Consider the following 19,533-nt stretch of genomic DNA (forward strand, 5'->3'; position numbering starts at 1 on the left):
TATTCCTGTCAATCAAAATATTGGTCAATAAATGATTCGAACGATGGACAAGTTAGCCATTGGAAGCGCATGAATTTAGGCCTTTTATTGGAAGGAAAAATGGTGTTTTCAAGATAGAGACAGAGAGCATGTTGAGGACCGATTTTCTTACCAGCGCCTTCAAGATAGTTTAAAGAAAGTCCTTGAAATACTATTAGACTTCTAGAAACTCTTTTATATCACCAAATCTTAGGTATAAATATTATCCGTTTTAGGACTAGCAAGTCCTCGCATTAGGGCTGGTAAATAATTTGGGAGTAATTGAGGTAGAAACATTGTAAATTTCGAAAAGATCTGTACTAACGAGAGATATACTTCTCTAAGTCGGACCCGTTCGATACTATATACTACTATTCGGTTCTATCGAAGCGCCTGTCTAAAGTGTGTTGTGCCCTGTTCGTGGGAGTGACGATCTTCGATCAAGATCTGTTTAGTGATCGCATATTGGGCCACGTGCTTCGACCTCGGCCCGAGAAAGGAATTGCGGGGATATCTTTTGCGGCGTCCCAAAACATGCTTACGCAAGGTTGATGTCGCTTGACGAGTTTACCGATCAGTGAAAGTCACTATGGTTTTGTGATATTCATCCAACCCTCTCCCCTGTCAGGTCAAGTAGTAGTACATTCCTTTTTTTGGTCTTTTACAACACATTGCACGGATTCCTGCGACTATGGCGCCTAGCCTAGCCGAGCTGATAGCTATTGAGCCCCTTGGACCGGGAAAGTATCAGTCCAAACATTTTCCACCTCATGGTGGAAACTCGGCCCCAATTGCCTATGGTGGATTTACCATTGCAGTCGCCTTGCAGGCCGCAATGGCCTCAGTTCCAGCGACCTTCCACCTATACTCTGTTATGGGAAATTATCTAGCCCCCGTGAGCACAAAGCGCCGGATTATCTGCACGGTGCAGGAAACGCGGTCAACGCGAACGTTCATGACACGCCGAGTCCAGGTATCGCAGGAACAAGACAACGGCAAGCCCACGTATATCTGTTTGGATATGCTCGCGGACTTTCAAATTGCAGAGCCTGCGTTGATCACCTACTCTACTCCACCTCAGAGGGAATATACGCACTGGAAGGATTGCGTCACCGTGGAGACGCACCGACAGCAGATGCTGGCTGCAGGAGAGATCACTCCTGCACAAGATAAGATATACGAGGCAATTTTCGGTGGTCTGCACACCTTCCAGTACGAAGTGCGTGCCTGTCCAGAGAGTATGACAACTCAAACCCTGGTAGGTGTGAACAAGCATCGCCCTACTACTCAGGATCGTCTGTCCTTGGTGGATCGCAGTTCTGGTGACTGGTTCCGCGCAATTGGCGACTTTAAAACTCCAGCCGACCACCTTGCTGCCCTAACTTTTATCATGGACGGCCTGTTGTCATTTTTGCCTCTCGTCCATAGCCGCCACTTCTTTGACGAAGTCGACGCCTGTTCTAGTCTGGACTTTGCGTTCCGCATCTTCAACCCTAACGTCAATCTCAATAATTGGCATCTACGTGAATGCATCACGCATGCTGGTGGTTTTGGCCGGACATACACGGAGGGCCGGGTTTGGGATGAGGCTGGCACACTGATAGGCTCCATGACACAGCAGTGTATTCTGCGCCCGAAAGCGAAGAAACAGAAACATAATTTGTAATTTTAGATATAGATATAGATATAGATATAGCTATAGATCCTGTTTGTCCATTTCTTCTTGTCCCTCTACGTCTCAAATGTTATGTTGATATTGGCGCTAGGACAACAAATGTAGAAACATAAACTGCTTTGACTGCACTTTGTAATTTGGAAAATTAGGCTAGATATTTAGTTATTTCCAATACCCATATTCTCCATCGCGATTCTCATTATTGATATGTCTTTCAACCGTGAATATTGGTCCGATCGGCTTAATTGAGGAGGGTAATGCATTATGTATCCGATGACGCGACCTCGGTAAGCTTCAAAATGTGAACCATTCCCTCAAACTCCCCAGCGTGCCAATGTCTCCTGTCCCTTATCCGTAAAGAGCAATTTTCCATTGACATATCCCACCACATAAATCATTGGGTACCTCCAATGGAACCACCATGGATGCTCGGTGGCACCAAACCAACCGAAATGCCGATCCAAATTATAACACAGATAGTTGCAACTTCCAAAGATAAATAGACCGATTAGAGCCGTGAAATGTACTGCTTTCGTCCCGTAGTGATGGTCCACGATAAAATAGTTGACGATTCCACCCATTGCACCACCCATTCCAAGAGGACAAAAAAGCAGCGTCCATAAAATTTTGTAGAGAAGGTCCCGTGTACCGGTCATGACAATGACTCCCACAGCGAGAAATATCACCTCCGCAATGAGCGAGTTCAGCCAGAAGAGGAGGAATGGGCGGAGATAGATAGCGCGGCGTTTGCTAGCGGTAGGTTTATCATCTTCCGAGACCACGAGGACTTGATACTTGATATCTCCCATTTTAAACGTCAGTCGAAGTATTGGTTGATGAACTTCTAAGGGTATTCAAAACAATAGAGTTCTAGCAATGCTCTCGAACGATTAAAATAACGATCAAATCCTCTGCTGATATTAACACAACATGGGGAATGGACGTTTTTATACTTCCACACGCTTGACAATGGAATAATACTACCGAGGCTGTATAAAAATGTGGAATGTTCATCATGTTCAGTAATCAGCACCCATTTCTCGGTTTTATGTCTTTCATTGAGCCGAGGACTGAGCAAATGGCTGCAAAAATTCAGTAAGAGCCACCCTTTGTCTACTTAGGCAGTGCGAATGAAGTTTGAATCTAGCAATATTGATAAGAATTGCCGATCTCCTGATGTATAACATTTGACCTGTTATCCTTCATTTTCCGCCGAAAGCAAGCATAAAAGTCTGTCGAACGCTTATGATTGCACAACCTCAGTTGGTGATATTTTGTTTCTACTGGATCCGAACCCCAAACCCCCTCCAAAGTCTTATTATTAGGTCAAGAGTGTATTAACCTTTCATCTACACCCAACAGAGCTTCACATGCTGCAACACTGACTTTTCAACATCTTTTCGTCGAAACCCAGCAGAACGACCGAGACAAACGCAGAAAGTGCTTAAGTCTATGACTTCTCGTTAGATGGCCGACAACGACGGTAGTATACTAGAAACAGACTTACGCCGCAACAACTTGCTCTCGTCAACAACCAATACCGTTCCCGGTGGTAAGGAGCCCCAAGGGAATTTTGATTGCGGACTGCACTCCGAGACGTTACGCGTAGCTCCGAGAGCTGGGCTGTGATTTTCTGTCATAACTCCATATTCTGCTAGAAACCCTTGTACATCCCCAGAATTGAACCAATCTTCCTGAAATTCACTTTGTAGGTTGGCTCTACTTGACACTTGGGTCATTCCGCGACTTTTCTCCGGTAATCCATCTAGTCTAGGATCCAGATTGTATCTTTTGCTCTGCATCTTTCGAGGATAATGGGTTCCGGCACCACCAAGGATGACTTCTGGAACTTTCCAGTTGTCAAAAACTGCAGACGCGCCGAGAGAATCGATAAATTCTTTAAAATATGTGGCAATCTGGTCACGGCTCATAACAGTCATAAGAAATTTAAATCCCCTGGATAATTCCGCAGTAGTTATAGATGGATCTTTGAGGCGACGGTAAGCGCGCAATGCACATGCCATATCTAGCCGATCGGCGAGGGATTTGTTATTTGCACATATATCAACCGTGGATATTGGTTCGGTTAGTTCAATTGTGGAAGGAATTGAAGAAAGCGACCTTAGATCGTTTAAGTGGGAGAAAGTTGGATCGCTAGATGTCTCAGTGTCCGCATCATTCGACCTTTCCCACTCTAATAATTGTCCTGAATATGTAACTTCGAGACTTTCGTGATTAAAATCATCCGCCGGCCTAACCTCTTTTGTTGTAATCTTTTGGTGATCGCCACTGGTTTTCTTAGACCTCTGTGAAGGCGATAACTTTTTTGACGTTTTATTGACTTGAATGCTTTCTCCCACACACTCAACGTCACCTTGCCTCGCCATTGACATACATTTCTCCGCAGTCTCCTTCAGCTTCGCAGCCAGATCTGGACGGTCATTCAATAGACCAGACGTAAGGACATCATTTCTAAATTGCAAGCAGATTTGACTCGTTTGATACATCACGTCTTCCAGCTCCTTGACACGGCCTCTCAATGTCGACAGCTCCATCTCCTGACGCGACCGATAGGCTCTTTGTGCTGCGCGGATTTGGGCCCGCCGTTTCTGGGTTACCGTCTCAATAACGGATACACAGGTCAAACCGTAGAGTACAACGACTTACATCAGCCGGTGAGTCCATTCCATTTGATTTCTGCGGCCTCCCTCTTTGCCCTTTCCCTTTTTGATCCATAGCCTTGGCAACCCGAGAACTGTTCGCATTCTGAGGTCGTCGTTTCGCACGGTTTGACCGAGCAATCAATGGGTTATCGTCGGTTTGCATTTCATGTATATGGCCTTGGGATAGGTTGCTATTAGCATCAGTATCGATCGGGACTGTATTCAAATTTTCTGCGCTGTCTTGCACAAGGTCTTCATAAGTGGAAGCGGACAAGAAATCAAGAAGTCTGGGCTCTGGAGCCAATCGAGGTGACGGTGGAGGGAAAGGGACATCCGATAGCTCATCATAAAATCTAGTTGAAAGGCTTAGATTTTCCATCTCTGATGAATTTCGCTGCGCCCATGCTAGCGGCGCAAGACAACTGCAGAACGGTGACTCGGTAATCCAGTTTCTGAATCCGCTTAGCTATCGTGCATCGCCGAGGTTGAAAGGTAGAACCTCTTTCATGGGGGTCACAATTAGTTTAGATTAGTGATAGAAGCTCAGAATCTCGGCTGAGGATCTAGTTTATAAGTATCGTTGATTTAACTACCTCGGAGTTGCTATATTTGTTGATTAGTGATCCAATGTTCGGCAGAAATCTGCTAGGATCCCGGCAACCCTAGGGTTATGTTTTGCTGTATTGGCAATTATGTCAATATCAATACTCCGTGGTTTCGTCATTACACTAAGTTTGTATAGATAAATTTCTCAATTGATTCAATTGAGCCCTTCTAGAGTTCTATCTTTTCCCTCGGTGTAATATCAATGATAACATATCTAAGGATAAAAAAGGCAGATTAAACTTGCTAAGTATCCATTTAACGATGAAGAATAAGCTTATATTAATATTTTACACGACACTATGAATTATGAACCGTGCGTATCACCATTTGATGTCTTTGACTCTCTTTTGGGCTTCCATGCTGGTTGTACTTATTATTGTGTCAGCATGAGCAATATCGGTAAACAACATTGAATTTTAGTTTTCGTATGGGTTGACTGTTTATGTCTCCTAATTATATAAAGAAACAAGTCCAAATAATTGTAAGAAGATTGGGGCTAGGTCAAACGAACTTTAGCGTTACAGTAATTCTACTCCAGATTCTTATTGCGGGAGTTATCACTGTCCTTAAAACCGGGGTTAAGACCACGAATATTGGGGGTAAATTAATCATGCGGGGAACCAAACAATGCTGGAATTTCCATGCTACAAAAATCCGATATAAATACCCATACAGATCACAAATAGATGTCAATATAGAGGATGCAAATCTGAAAAATATATCAAGATATATAAAATGTCTTGTTGGTCTGCATTTTCAGCTCCAAGCTTCTCTATCTCACCACTTGCTGAATGAAAATCAAATAAGGAAACTCAATAGACATATACCAGCGCCTACATATGCACATTTGGTAGATCAATTCAACATTGAAGCTACTAAGTTTTCAGACCTGCGTCTTTACAGTGTTTGCTAGGAATTATCACTTCAAGTATCTTTCATTTCTCCACTGTTTTCACTAACGCGGTTGTTGACTCGGCGATTCACAACAAAGAAATCTTTGGTCCTGTACCCGTCTCCAAACCCTCTAGATAGAGGCAAGTTCCTTAGGTCTAATTGACGTGTAAATAAAGTAGTATTCTATGATATGGATGAGAGGTCATTGAGGCAGTGAAGCCGATGGCGCACACCCTGTGTCGGCAACAGAAGCAAATGAGAAAAGGATATGAAATACACGTGTTTTGAGCGTGGTTTGTAGTGGGGGAGAAAGAAGAGAGGAAAGAGGGCATCTATCTATATGGGGAGACGCTAACTAAAGCGGCATAGTTAGTAGTCGTATCACATGCTAGTCCATGGCAGCTTAAGCACAATAAAATCAAGGCTGTACCGATATCTCACGTTGAAGAGGTTATGCTAGTTGCTGTCGAATACAAACTTTTTAAGCTCTTCATATGCCTCTTGGAGATTATCGTTAACTATGATCTTGTCGTGAACACCAGTCTCTGCGTAATCTAACTCAACCCTCGCTTGAGCTAGTCTCTTTTGAATAGACTCATCCTTTTCAGTGCCCCGTCCTCGCAGGCGTTTCTCAAGAACCTCAAAGCTTGGCGGTTTGATAAAAACATAACGAGCCTTGATGTTAGGGTTTGCCTGTATTTGTCGAACACCGTCCATCTCAATATCTAACACAACAATAAGGCCCTTGGCGGTTTGGTCTGCGATTGTTTTTTGAGACGTGCCATACTGATTACCACCAAATTTTGCGTGTTCAACAAAGGCTCCTTGAGAAATGAGATCGGCGAACGTCGAGGGGGTCACGAAAAAGTAATCTTTGCCATCAATTTCACCAGCACGTGGGGCTCGAGTTGTATGGGAGACTGTGAACGCGAAAGTGTTAGGAAACTCTTCAAAAAGCTTTTGAATGAGGGTTCCTTTGCCGACACCGGACGGCCCAGAAATAACGATGGGTCGGCTTTCCTTGACAGGTGCTTTGGCAATTAGCCACAATCCTAGGCTTTGATAGGTGAATGCATAACTTACTCGACATCGGATTGCTATCGTGGCCTAAATATGAGGCCCGGTATAGATTTGGCAGTGTATGGTGTGATCTCACGAATGATTTGCTCGCGAATAGTGAAGCCACTGAAAATTGCCGGCCAGTCACGTGGCGGATCATGTGACCCTTCGTCTTATCCCAGCCAAACGTATCTCGTCTCCATGATGCACACGCCAGAGCCGCACGAGAAGAGACAGTATAGGATAGATCACCCGAACAGACCAAGATGGTAGAAAGGCGAGGACAAATCATAGATAGAAGGCAATTGATTTGTGAAAGGGGTGGTGGCAGCCGTGCTTTAAATTGTTAGCCCCCCCAGCCCAGGCGGTGAGGAGAGAGGTTGCTTTTTTCTTTTCTTTGGAATGACCGCCAGGAATATCAATATATCGCCTAGTCGAAAATGCAATCTGACCACAGCGAATCCAGATTTATATAAAATTTATTCATCATTACACTGAATATTCGATCGTTTCTTTTTTGCTACCAAACCCCCCCCCCTCCCCTACCAGATTGATACTTCTACGGGTGTTATACTATCGCCCACCCCGGCGCTCAGGAATAGATTAAGAATTTTAAAAAAATACTCATTCAGTTCAATTATCCGGTAGTAATTTTGTGTAATCATTGGACCACTAGGCAGGCTGACAGAATGGGCACTCTAACAGGAGCACAAGGGAGCTAGGTGTGTTGCATCTTGAGGGTTGCGGTTTCGCCCAATAAATTCATCAACGTAAGTACTCTGTGCAAAAGGCTGCATTGTTGTGGAGACACGTAGACGCCTTTCGGAACGCCTCTCGGAGTTTGACCAACCAGTGTTTCTATAACGACTGTATCGCCCGGGCATGCCACTCAAGGGTGCAGGATTTGGCCATAGCCAATCAACCTCTAGATGTTGAACCAGACGTCGACTATGGAGATGCATCCCTCTAAAAATGATATAAATTAGCAACCGACAGCATGACATTCTTCGTCGACCAAAAACCCTATGAATATATTTCGCGTATTCCTAGGAGATCAAATTATCTTCTCAAAGCGGTCATAATTATGGAACCCGCGTGGGAGATCCATAAAGACTTAATACGAAAGCTTTTCCTGGAGGAAGGAAAAACTCTCCATGAAGTGATGGATTACATAGAAGAAATACATAACTTCTCCTCAAGGTATTTAATTACGTGGTCTGTTTTTCTCTGAGCATAGCTGACCTTGACTACAGTAAGGCCATGTACGAGCGCCAGTTGAAGAAGTGGGGCTTCCACAAGAATCTCAAAGGCAACGATTGGAAGATTATACAGTACAAGATTGAGAAAAGAAAACGGGATGGTAAGCGTACTGATGTGTATATAAGAAATACATTGGTCCCAGAGAAGAAGGTTAAGAAGGAAATCTCAAGGCATGCCGCAACCATATGGGAAACCTTTTATGCGAGGAATGCACCATGTATGTAATTTCCCGATATTACTTCCTAAGCTGATGGGGTCAAGCTCCAAAAACACCTGAGGGAATGTCGATAAATACTCCCGGACAAGTGTCTCAAAGTGAGGAGACGGAAACAGAAAGTTTTCCTGGGTTTAATATCAATGGTATCCATGCCCATAGACTTTCCGGAGGGGAGAATGAGTGCATGATATACTAATAAATTTCCTAACCAGCGTTCCGGCGGAGCTGGTTGCCACTATTGCCAAAAGAATTGCCAATTTACATCGAGGGCATTGAGACAGAGATCGATCGCCGATTCCTGGACCATTTTGTTTTCGAATTCAGTCGCGTTCTCACGCTCATCAACGATGATTCCAATCCGTTCAAGGAAATCCTTCTCCCAATGGCCACTCAACATGGATGTTTAATGCACTCCTTAATGTGCCTGTCCGGATCCCACCTGTCCGCCCGTGATCCAGAGCCGCGTTTCAAAGAGCGGAAACATTATCACTTTGATCGCGCCATCACCGACCTTAGACAAAGCATTGAGGCAGAACCCCCCGCCAATACAAGGTTATTGGTAGAAGATCCCATCATTGCATCAACACTCGCCTTGTGTCTTAACACTATTTGCGAAGGAGAAACCGAAGGAGAGTATCGATCCCACATGGATGCCGCTCGCTACCTTTTGACCACTCAAAAACCCAGGAGTGAGGTATTCCGACAGTTCATCGTCGAGTTCTATCAGTACCATGACGTGTCCAATTCGATCACCTCTCTTGATAGACGACCTTTATCACTCCGCATTCATTTGTTCAATCCCCATGCGCAAACCGGTACTTTCCTAGGCATTTTCGACGGCTTGTTTTATCACATATCAGAGGTCACGAGATTGAGGGATCGTATCCGACATCGACGCTCTTTTGAACGCGAACCAGCCGTTGATTATCAAATTTTAAATGAGGCCGTTGCAATTGATTCTGCTCTGCGGGCGTGGGAGCCAACATATACAATCGAAACCCCAAATTGGTACGCCTCACAACTGTATCGTCAATCGACGTGGGTGTATCTCTATCGAACTATTCACTCATCCCGTCCAAGTGAAAAGATTTCGCAAGTTGTAGATGATGCTCTCAAATACTTAGATATGCTACCATCTAATGCAGGAGCATATAGCATTATACTCATGCCACTATTTCTCATTAGCTGCTCGGCTTTCGAACCCCGCCAACGCGAGAGGATCAAGAAAGGCTTTGATGCTTTGAAAGAATATTCCAGTCTGCGAAATATCGACCCAGTCTTGAAGGTTGTGCAACGGGTATGGGAAGTCATGGATACGAAGATAGAGGACAGCTGGGACTGGGAGCATATCATCGCTGAAATGGACATGGACTTTTTGATTCATTGATTACTGACGGAAACATATGGAAAGTAGCGTTGCCCCTATCTCGTCGTTGGAGATGCTGTTTCCATCATTACATGCCGCCGCTTGTACACAGTCCAGCTTTCTCACAACAGGTCATATTTAATTGCGGCCTACCTCTCGTAGTGCCACGAAGTGGATTTCGGAATATTATACTGTATTTAGAAACGCGCTAGGGTCGAAGATATCAGGATGTTCCACAAATACAACTTTAGCTACGTCTGCAATCTGTTGCAAGGACTTTGTAGACTTTGGTATAGTTGAGTGTATTATTTTGTTGAGGACCAGAATATATTCCCCACAATTTTGTGAGATCCTATGTATCCACCACCTCTGAGCGCTGAATCCTTTAATTTTTACCCGAGCCGGCCACCCTGGTGGTGCTGGCATGTGTAAGTATTCTTTCCCTTGGATGTTCAGAATTAAATAGTGATGGACAAGCCATCGTTTATTCAATCGACAAATGAAAATGGCACTGCAGTGGGTTATCAATACCAAATACACCCTTTAAGCCTCTATTTCTTCGAGTGAAAGTAAAATAACATCTACATTTTTATCAACCACTACTCTCAGCTTGTAGATCTTCTTCGGTCTGGCTTTTCACGATCTCTCTCACAGCCTCCCACGAGTTATCCACGGTTGTCACACGTGTTTCCTTAGACGAGAGAGCCTTGAGCTCGTCAGGAAGTACTTGTTCTTCGAAATTGAAACCAGCCTCGTCCTTCAAAGCCGATGTGACCACTTCGGAGAACTTAGCAGGGTGGGCAGTTGAAAGTGAGATGTGCTGGATGTGCCCGCTGGTCCGAGCAAGCGATCTCTTTGCAACAGTAATACCCACAGCCGTGTGAGGATCAAGGATGTATTTAGTCTGTTTATAACATGACCTGATAGTCTCCACTGTCTCTGAATTGCTAACACGATCGCTCTCGAATGTGAGCCGTCCATTTTCCAGGATATCCTTATGAACGGGCCCAAACCCGCCTGTTGATTTGAGCGACTGATACCAGGCCACGATATCTGCACTAGCCTGTTTTTTGCTGGATTGATCGTCCTTGCCAGTCGTCACAGCATGCTCCTTCGCCAAAAACCACAATAGTCTCTCAAAGTTGCTCGAGACGAGGATATCCATTGCCGGGCTGTATGTTTCCTTGCAACCGTGGACAGGATCCTTCTCGTACCGTCCAGTTGTCCAGAACCGATGCAGAATATCATTTTCATTTGTTGCCACGACGAGTTTGTCCGCAGGAAGACCCATTTTGGTTGCAAAGAAACCCGCAAGGATATTCCCAAAGTTTCCAGTGGGTGTCACAAAGCGAACCTTATCTCCGACCTTAAAGGAAGGTGATTTTCGTGCCAGTGAGAAGTATGCATAAAAGTAAAACACGATTTGAGCGAGAATTCTTGAGAAGTTTATCGAGTTGACGGCACCCAGCTTCAAGGTCTTGTTTGAGTCAGGGTCATTAAACAGGGCCTTGACGATATCTTGGCAGTCGTCAAATGTCCCCCTAATAGCGAGGTTGTGGACATTCCTGTCAATGCAAGTCGTCATCTGTGCCTCTTGAATAGGACTGACGCGATCTTTAGGATGCAAGATAGTAACTGAAACATCTTTCTTGCCCCTTAGACCGTAAATTGCTGCAGAGCCGGTATCACCACTCGTTGCACCCACAACTGTTAGGTGATGTCTATCTTTCCCTTGCTTCCCTTGATTCTTCCGGACTAGGAGATATTCGAAAAGATTTCCCAAGAATTGCAATGCACAATCCTTGAATGAATAGCTTGGACCATGAAATAGCTCAAGAAGGTATAGGTTGTCCTCTACGTTTATCAACGGGGTGACATCGTCTGCACGGAAAGTCGAATAACTCCGATCAATGATAGCTTTCAGGTCATCCGGGGGAATCTCAGAGCTTGAGATATAAAGGCTGAAAATCTTGAAGGCAAGCTCCTTGTAAGAGAGATCTTTCCAACTTTGCTGGGATATGTTAGCGTCTTGATCCCGCTCATATGTTCAATGCTTGAATTGAGGCTTTCTCTAAGAATGAACTGTAGAATACGTACCCAATCCTCTGCGATTGGCACTTCATGAGGCAGAAAAAGCCCGCCATCTGCGGCAAGGCCTTTTAAAACCACGGTCTCGAACGAGAGCTTCCAAATAGTCAGCAAACAGTCAAAACTAGACGAATGGTGATAATACGCACACCGTAGTCACCCCCTCTCGTGGAGAGATACTTTTGCGACTCAGTTGCAGCCATGATATTCAGTCTGGTTGCTATGATGCCTTGGTAATTGAGCTGAAAATCTCTCTATCCCGTCATATAATCTGACTCACCACGTGCTCCGACTTCGGGAGGGGCATCCCGGAATAACTATCCTCCGGCCGAGCCGCCACCGAGTCACTCAGCCTCACCAGTCTTACCTCGCCACAATGCCTATTTATGCTCAGACGATGGTGATTGGCTGGGAAGTGCAGCGGTCACGAAAGCCCTAAGAACGCCTGTTGACCACCAGGCGAATGAACGCCTTCTGCGCTGACGTCTAATTGTTGCGGTGAAGCCTGCTCGCATCTTGTAAGAAGGCTGGAGAAATGCCCATAATGTCATCCTCAGAACGTTTCACTCGAGATCACAACTCATTTTTCAGGGTCTTCAGTTGTTTCCGAAAAGGAACTCGAGACAAAAGCACCGCATTTAATTCAACGTGATATTCTGGAGGAACAAAAACCAAATAATGACTAACGCGCAAAAGCGTAAATTATGGGAGATCGTCAATATCAACTCTAATGCATCTCATCCTTCTCATGAGCAGAAGAGACGACGCGAACTCGACACTCCGGAAACCCAGGACTCCCCAATAGATCAACAATACACGATTGGATTGATCTGTGCCTTACAGTGCGAGTATGATGCTCTGTGTCGAATGTTATGTGAAGAATTTGATAACCCAGAAGGAGTTGACATTAGTGACAACAATACCTATGTCTTTGGACGTATTGAGAGTCACCATGTCGTTATCGGATGCCTTCCAACGGGCAGACAAGGGAACAACACGGCAGCTAGGGTTGCAAGAGACATGGTACGCTCATTCCCTAACCTTCGATTTGCCTTATTGGTTGGAATAGGAGCGGCGGCGCCCACGGCTCGAAACGATATTCGACTTGGAGACGTCGTGGTCAGCGTGCCAAATGGCAGGTCTTCTGGAGTCGTCAAATATGATCTTGGAAAAAGGCTGTCAGGTAATCGCTTTGAACTTACTTCCCAGCTCAACGCCCCTCCGGAGATACTATTGGGGCTACTCACCGAGATCCGGCGGCGTCATAAGGATCCCACGAAGAAAGACGTAATCATGGAACATATGAAGAGAATGGATGATATGTCTGACTATCGACGCCCTGCCATTGACATCCTATATGCTGCAGACCATGATCACCAAGGACGCGTCGCGGGTAAATGCGACCAGACTTGCGGGACAGAGGCCAGAATCATTCGTCCACAGCGACAAGGTAGCAGACAATTGGAAATTCATTACGGAACCATTGCATCTGGAGACTCAGTTATCAAAGATCCGGCTTTCAGAGATCAATTATCAGCTGACCCGAACTACAATATATTGTGCTTCGAAATGGAAGCTGCTGGGCTTATGAATAATTTTCCATGTCTAGTCATCCGTGGAATCTCAGACTACGCCGATTCCCACAAGAACGATGATTGGCAAAATTATGCTGCATTGGCTGCTGCTGCATTCTCCAGGCATCTCCTTACCCTTCTCAAACCTAGTAAAGTTGTCGTCATGGATCGCTGGTTTTCCAGGATTGAAACGAGTGAGTGATACGTGATATTAAAAAAAAAAAAACCAAAGTAACAAGAGAAGACAGATTGAACTAATGTTTATCGCTAGATATTCGAAATATCCATAACGAAGTGAAGCAACTCCGCTCGCATATTGAGCAAGACAAACTTTTCCACTGGCTCAGACCGACTGATGCGTCTCAAAACTACACTAGAGCTATAGAGACACGACAGCCAGGAACATCAACCTGGGTTCTGGAGCATGAGAAGTTCTTGAGATGGAAGTCCAAAAAAGGATCATTCCTTTGGATATCAGGTATAGCAGGCAGCGGCAAGACAATTCTCGCATCCTCTATAATTGAGCACATTGCCCAATTGACGCCAGCTTGCAATGCTATGTCATCCATGACTGCATTGATCTATTTCTATTTTGACTTTTCTGACTGCCAGAAACAAACTCATCGCTCTATGATTAATTCGTTCATTTGGCAGATATCAAGCCAGGCAAGCCAGCCGTCGCCTGTTTTAAACCAGGTTTTCCATTTGTGTCACGATGGACACATTGAGCCTTCAACCAGACAGCTATACGAGATACTACATGACTTTTTGGAAAGTTTCACTGATGTTTATATTGTAATCGACGCTCAAGACGAGACCACAGACCCGGCAAAAACATTACACTTCATAAGCTCTGTCTTTGATCGAGGGAAAGACAAAGTCCATATTTTAGTCACCAGCCGAGGGGAGAACGAGCTGAATACTTACCTGAAACATCTATCCAATGATTGGAGCAGATTAGGTTTGAAGAAGCAACCAATAAATCGTGACATTGCCCATTACATACGACACAGACTTCAATCCGACCCCGAGTTAGAAAGATGGAGAAAGATGCCAGGCCTCCGACTTTCAATTGAAAGGGGGATACTTACAAAGTCTGACGGAATGTGAGTTAAAAGTTTCATCCTTTTCATCTCTTATTATAAAACTCTTCCAAGAGTTTTAGCTAAGAAACTATACGTAGGTTCCGACTAGCCGTTTGCCATCTCGACGACTTGAAACAGAATCTGAATGTAGAAATGCTTAAGAGAACATTGAACTCATTACCACAGAGCCTGGAGGAGACATACACTAAAATCATATCAAGCATTGATACCAGCCACAAAAGGTATACTCTGCAGGTACTTCAATGGCTTGTATACGCAAAGAGACCGCCATCAATTGCAGAACTGGTCGAAGTTCTTGCTGTTGACACCGAGAAGAAGGAACAACGCCCTTTTTTTGATATCAAAAATCGATTTCCCAATCCTCACGACATCCTGAAAATCTGCTCTAACCTCATTGTGGTTGAGGCTGATGTCTGGGACCATCCTGGCTCGGAGAAAGTCAAATTGTCGCATGCGTCGGTGCGAGACTATCTTGTTTCAGAAGAATTCAAGGCCCGTTTCGGTGATATAATGCAGGCAGATAATGCAAATGCTGAGATTGCATCAGTATGTCTTGGCTATCTTTTGGAGCTCGAGAACGTCGAATCTTCTACTTTGAATGAAAAGGGGGATATATCATTGCCATTGATGTCGTACGCAACGAGATACTGGTATCATCATGCTCGATGCGCACCAGAAGGAATAAAGACAATGAACCTGTTGACTGTAGACTTTTTTCTGAATAAGAAAAGGGCATTTACTAATTGGGTTCGATTATACGAAGTCTCACGCTCACCCCAACTACCATATCCAGAGGCAACTGATGCGTTGTACTACGCGTCCTTGACCGGGACAGAAGAATGTGTCAAACTATTGCTTGAAAAGGGACATAGCCCCAATGAGTTTGCATCAAATGGCGAAACACCTCTCGAACCCGCCGTGCAGGGAGGGTTTGAGAATATTGTGGTCACCTTGCTCCAACACGGAGCAAATCCTGATTTTCTCCCGCTATACAAATCTCATAGCTCCATGGCGCCACTTAAGATAGCTGTTCAAAACGGACATACGTCTATTGTGCGGCACTTACTAGATGCCGGCGCAGATCCCAATATTCGACAGCCAGGCCATGATATAACTGCATCGGCGTTGGAAATAGCGATACTCACGAAGAGGACAAACATCGTCGAGCTACTATTAGAATATGGAGCAAATCCGAATACCGCCTTGATTCATAAGAATAACCAATATGCACTCCAGCTACTATCCAGAGAAGGCAATTTACCGCTAGTCCGGCTTTTGCTTGAGAAAGGAGCAAATCCATGTGGGGGTGATTACAAGAACTATCATCCTACTCCCCTCGAAGAAGCTCTGTACAATGGCGATAAGCAGATTGCAAAGCTACTTTTAGACCACGGGGCAATGAGAAGGGGAAGCAACAGGATAAACATTCTTGATAATCTGGATGAGGATGGGTTTGAAAAGGTCAAAAGCTACCTAGAGACCAACTCATATCATGGCAACTACGACTTGATTGAACTCCTTCTGGATAGTAGTCTTGGATCCTCGGAAAAATATCGGGACTTGCATGGTGTTGCGCTTTGGATGGCTGCTAGCCAGGGACATGTTCGAGTTGTTGCGCTACTTGTTGATCGATGCCGGGTAATACCGAGAAAATTTGTCGTCCTGGCTAGACAATGGACTCCAGAGACATGTCAAGATCAGATATTTTCCTTATTAGATAGGGTGGATGAGTGTATATACTAATTTCTATAATTGATTGTGATATTTCTTCTAAATAGCTAAGCAAAGTTCATCCGCCTGGTGTAAGTGGATGAAGCGGGGTAATAAATACATTTATGATGAATGGAAAGCGTAAAAAAAGGGTTGTATGAGTATCGTGGTATTATGAATATCCGTGTCGTCATATAAGTCATTAGTTGTAGTGATGTCGTGTCAGAGTAGTAATAATAATAGTCATAAAAGTCGCTTTAGACTAGCCTGTGAGAAAGTCTTCAATAGTCAGAGGCTGCGTCCAAGTAACTGGTCGTGTGATATTATTATTTATGTCGGCCGTGGTGTCCTCGGCACCAATGTCATCCACTTGATTATCGCTAGCATCAACTGTCGATTTCTGCTGTCGGTCTTCCAGCAACATCCCCGGCCCATGGCGCAGTGCGAGGGCAACTGCCACTACCAAGGCAACAGAGAATCTCGCCCACAAAGTTATCGAGTGACCAACAGAATTTGACACGCTACTGCCAGAGTTACCAGGAAGAGATTGTTGCTGGGGTGCTAGCTTCAAGTGCTGGCCACAGCTACACGAGGGTGAAGGAGAAATGCCAACACGGTACTCATCCCACTCGCGACTTTTCACCTTCAACGACGAGTTCTTCAACCAGTCGTCTCGACGCTGCGAGCCCAAAAGAATGCTCATTATCCACCAAGAAAACTTTCCGAAACGTGTCATGCTCTGGTGCCAAACAGTTGCAACCGTCTTTTGCGCCACCGCGCTAAAAGTAGTTATGAACTCTTGGAAAGCCCTTCTCGTAACTCCAGCACTATCTTCGATGTGACTTAGTCCGTTATTTTGATTTGTTTCTTCATAGACTTTTGAAAGGCATGTTTTTTCGGCTCCCCTGGGAGTTCTGTCATCCCTCGATCTCTTGCTATGAGTCCTGAGGCGACGTGACCCAACAATCGAGTCTCTAACCATGCCTCGATAACTGTATCTCCGACCACCCTGCGTTGGCGAAGATATATCGTCATCTACTGACTGAAATGCGAACGGTCGATAGTCAGTATCAATAGAAGCCATAGATAGTCGGCCGGTGCCTGTGTCCGATCTCCTCGTTAAAAGAGAGTCTACTTCATCATCCACTTCCAACATAGCTTCGTCGAAAGTTTGATAGTAATATGATCGGCCTTCCAGCGCTGCTAGCGTCTCCTCTTGCGCAAGGCAAGTGCCAGGTTTAATAATATCATCAGGGGAATCGCGGTCGGAATTTGGGCTGGAAAAAGGCTGTTGTGTTTCAGATAGTTGGGATTGCCGTCGAGCACAATCCGGATTCGGTGTAGCAGTTGTAGGCAAAATTAAAGGCTTAAGGGTACATGTCCCAGAAGGAAATCGGCGCATATTTCGAGATCGCCCGGGTGTTCTGCCCTGCAGCTCAGAAGAGAATGGAAGCGGTACACTCCACCGAGATGATATGGATGAAATCTGAGACAATGTGGAGGATCGTTGTGATTTTGATACTGATGAAGACGCCATGGTGGAATCATCAGGAATAAGATCCGGAATGTCCGCGGGGTCTTGGTTGTCCTCAGCGTCAGGATCAAATTCTCGAGTCGAAGGGGGGATTAGAGGTTGGCATCCTGTGTCTGTGCGAGCTGGTACATACGGCAGCATAGATGTTGGTCGTGTTAGACGGGGACCAGGGCTGCGTATTGGAGAGAACTCTGGGGTTCGAGGCTCTTGTCTTATAGGAGACTGTGCCAGCAGCTCAGTCAAGACATCGACACGCCTCTCTAAACTCCGATTCGTTGACCTTAAAGATTCAGCATTTCGCAGCTTTTGGGCCTGTATATCCCGTTCACATTCAAGTTCTTTGATTCGATATTCGTTTTCCTCGATCTGACTCTCTAAAAAGATGATCTTGGTCCTTAATTTATTTTCAACCTCAGTCCGTATCGATACTTCCTCATCCACACGAGTCTCAAACTTATCCTCCCACTCAGCGATCTCTTGCCGCAGAACCTTGATCTCGGCACTCAAGGACCTGAGCCTCGACACCTGAGACTGTGTGGTTGACGCCTGCATAGGGCTTAACCGGCTTTGCATCGCAGCCAACTGTGTTTCCAGGTGATCAATATATCGGTTTGCTTTGTAGCTGGAGGTTCTTTCCCGATTATTCTTTGGGCGAGACGCGTGTGACGCGTTTAATGATAGAGGGGAACCCCGATCACGATATGCCACCTCTGCGTCAGTGTCATTATCCTGGAAGATTGAAGCTGGTGAGGAATTTCTCGAGTACTCTGGTTTATACGCTCGGGTTTGAGGTAAAGACAGGACGTCGTCATCCAAAGGCGGACCAAAGAGCTGTGTGATTGATGGGCGACGAGGTTTCCGGCCTCTCTGTGAAGAATCGTGTAGCTCCTGCAGAATGCTAACCCTCCTTCGCACCGAGCCCGTTGGCTTATCGACGGATGTGGCTTCTTCGGATGGCAGTGGTTGGTTTTCTTTGTCGATTGAAACGTCAGAACCAGCTGACAACGAACCCCATGTCGAGGCGCGATCCGACACTTTGCGCGGCGATATGTTGGTGCCTCGAAACCGAGCGTTTCGAAGCTGCAGACGTCGCGTTTGTAAGCTGAATGGTTCAGAGGCTAGGGGGGGCGACGGAGGGGAATTTGAATATCGAGACGATCTGGCCCAGGAAGATTGTCGAGGGTGGGGGAAGCTGGATGACGAGGGTGTAGTCGAGTTTGGGGAAAGGTGGAGGTGGAGATCCATGGTTGACGACGACCTCTTCTCTCATCAACACAAGGGGGGGTTTTTTTTTCGTCTCTTGTGGCTCCGACGTAATTAATTCAATTGGGTGCGGCGCATTCCGTTGGCACTTGTGGTGCTCACGGTTGTACCGAGGGAGGGAATGTGACAGCAGCTGGTCGGACCTCCCGATGGATGGATCAGCGGGGAGACCTAGCACAGGTTTAGGCAAGTGCTCCGACAATAGCAGCGCAGGCGATGGCAATAATGGATAATATTTATTGAGTGTTGTTCTCTGGCGGAGAATTAGTAGTGAAGAAGCAAAAACGTAAAACATCGGCGGATGGCGGAAGCAGCAATTAATGTTGTTTTGTTACAGCCGAAGCGGGTGTTTGTTGTTGTCTCCGCCGTTGCTGTCGACAACTCAACTGAGCCAATTCAGACGATCCACAAGCAACTAATGATGCGTGTAGAGGACTGACAGTGGGCACTACTAGAGTAGTCTAGAGGAGAAACTAAGAGGCGGTGTCTGCCCCTGAATT

The 19,533-nt window shown here is 45.4% G+C and overlaps 8 protein-coding genes across 8 annotated transcripts; 3 read left to right on the forward strand and 5 right to left on the reverse strand.

Moving 5' to 3' along the window:
* The first annotated feature begins 570 nt into the window (after window positions 1-570).
* Window positions 571-1,870, forward strand: BGW36DRAFT_374046 (acyl-CoA thioesterase II). Its single transcript, XM_046215639.1, has one exon. It carries the CDS (start codon window positions 710-712, stop codon window positions 1,682-1,684), a length of 975 nt encoding a protein of 324 aa, XP_046074092.1. The 5' UTR covers window positions 571-709; the 3' UTR covers window positions 1,685-1,870.
* A 137-nt stretch (window positions 1,871-2,007) lies between these two features.
* BGW36DRAFT_292263 (uncharacterized protein) lies at window positions 2,008-2,502 on the reverse strand (the record flags this gene model as incomplete). Its single annotated transcript, XM_046210901.1, has 1 exon — window positions 2,008-2,502. One exon carries the CDS (start codon window positions 2,500-2,502, stop codon window positions 2,008-2,010), a length of 495 nt encoding a protein of 164 aa, XP_046074093.1.
* Window positions 2,503-2,605: 103 nt separating this feature from the next.
* BGW36DRAFT_374048 (uncharacterized protein) lies at window positions 2,606-4,722 on the reverse strand. The gene is made up of 3 exons (XM_046215640.1): window positions 4,361-4,722; window positions 3,201-4,302; window positions 2,606-3,143 (listed from the first exon to the last, which is right to left on the reverse strand). The coding sequence occupies exons 1-3, from the start codon at window positions 4,517-4,519 to the stop codon at window positions 3,043-3,045; spliced, it is 1,362 nt and encodes a 453-aa protein (XP_046074094.1). The 5' UTR covers window positions 4,520-4,722; the 3' UTR covers window positions 2,606-3,042.
* Window positions 4,723-6,312: 1,590 nt separating this feature from the next.
* Window positions 6,313-6,946, reverse strand: BGW36DRAFT_425216 (guanylate kinase; the record flags this gene model as incomplete). The annotated part of the gene is made up of 2 exons (XM_046220087.1): window positions 6,313-6,887; window positions 6,940-6,946. The coding sequence occupies 2 exons, from the start codon at window positions 6,944-6,946 to the stop codon at window positions 6,313-6,315; spliced, it is 582 nt and encodes a 193-aa protein (XP_046074095.1).
* A 966-nt stretch (window positions 6,947-7,912) lies between these two features.
* BGW36DRAFT_425217 (fungal-specific transcription factor domain-containing protein) lies at window positions 7,913-9,779 on the forward strand (the record flags this gene model as incomplete). The annotated part of the gene is made up of 4 exons (XM_046220088.1): window positions 7,913-8,115; window positions 8,169-8,392; window positions 8,437-8,535; window positions 8,605-9,779. 4 exons carry the CDS (start codon window positions 7,913-7,915, stop codon window positions 9,777-9,779), a joined length of 1,701 nt encoding a protein of 566 aa, XP_046074096.1.
* A 571-nt stretch (window positions 9,780-10,350) lies between these two features.
* Window positions 10,351-12,049, reverse strand: BGW36DRAFT_292642 (threonine synthase; the record flags this gene model as incomplete). Its single annotated transcript, XM_046210924.1, has 3 exons — window positions 10,351-11,769; window positions 11,856-11,942; window positions 11,996-12,049. 3 exons carry the CDS (start codon window positions 12,047-12,049, stop codon window positions 10,351-10,353), a joined length of 1,560 nt encoding a protein of 519 aa, XP_046074097.1.
* Window positions 12,050-12,524: 475 nt separating this feature from the next.
* On the forward strand, window positions 12,525-16,269 carry BGW36DRAFT_425219 (uncharacterized protein; the record flags this gene model as incomplete). Its single annotated transcript, XM_046220089.1, has 3 exons — window positions 12,525-13,614; window positions 13,692-14,526; window positions 14,604-16,269. 3 exons carry the CDS (start codon window positions 12,525-12,527, stop codon window positions 16,267-16,269), a joined length of 3,591 nt encoding a protein of 1,196 aa, XP_046074098.1.
* Window positions 16,270-16,279: 10 nt separating this feature from the next.
* Window positions 16,280-19,474, reverse strand: BGW36DRAFT_374057 (uncharacterized protein). The gene has a single exon (XM_046215641.1). It carries the CDS (start codon window positions 19,013-19,015, stop codon window positions 16,499-16,501), a length of 2,517 nt encoding a protein of 838 aa, XP_046074099.1. The 5' UTR covers window positions 19,016-19,474; the 3' UTR covers window positions 16,280-16,498.
* Between the last annotated feature and the right edge of the window lie 59 nt (window positions 19,475-19,533).

Source organism: Talaromyces proteolyticus (genome assembly GCF_021365285.1).
Source record: "Talaromyces proteolyticus strain PMI_201 chromosome Unknown BGW36scaffold_4, whole genome shotgun sequence".
In the NCBI taxonomy this organism is placed as follows: Eukaryota; Fungi; Ascomycota; class Eurotiomycetes; order Eurotiales; family Trichocomaceae; genus Talaromyces; species Talaromyces proteolyticus.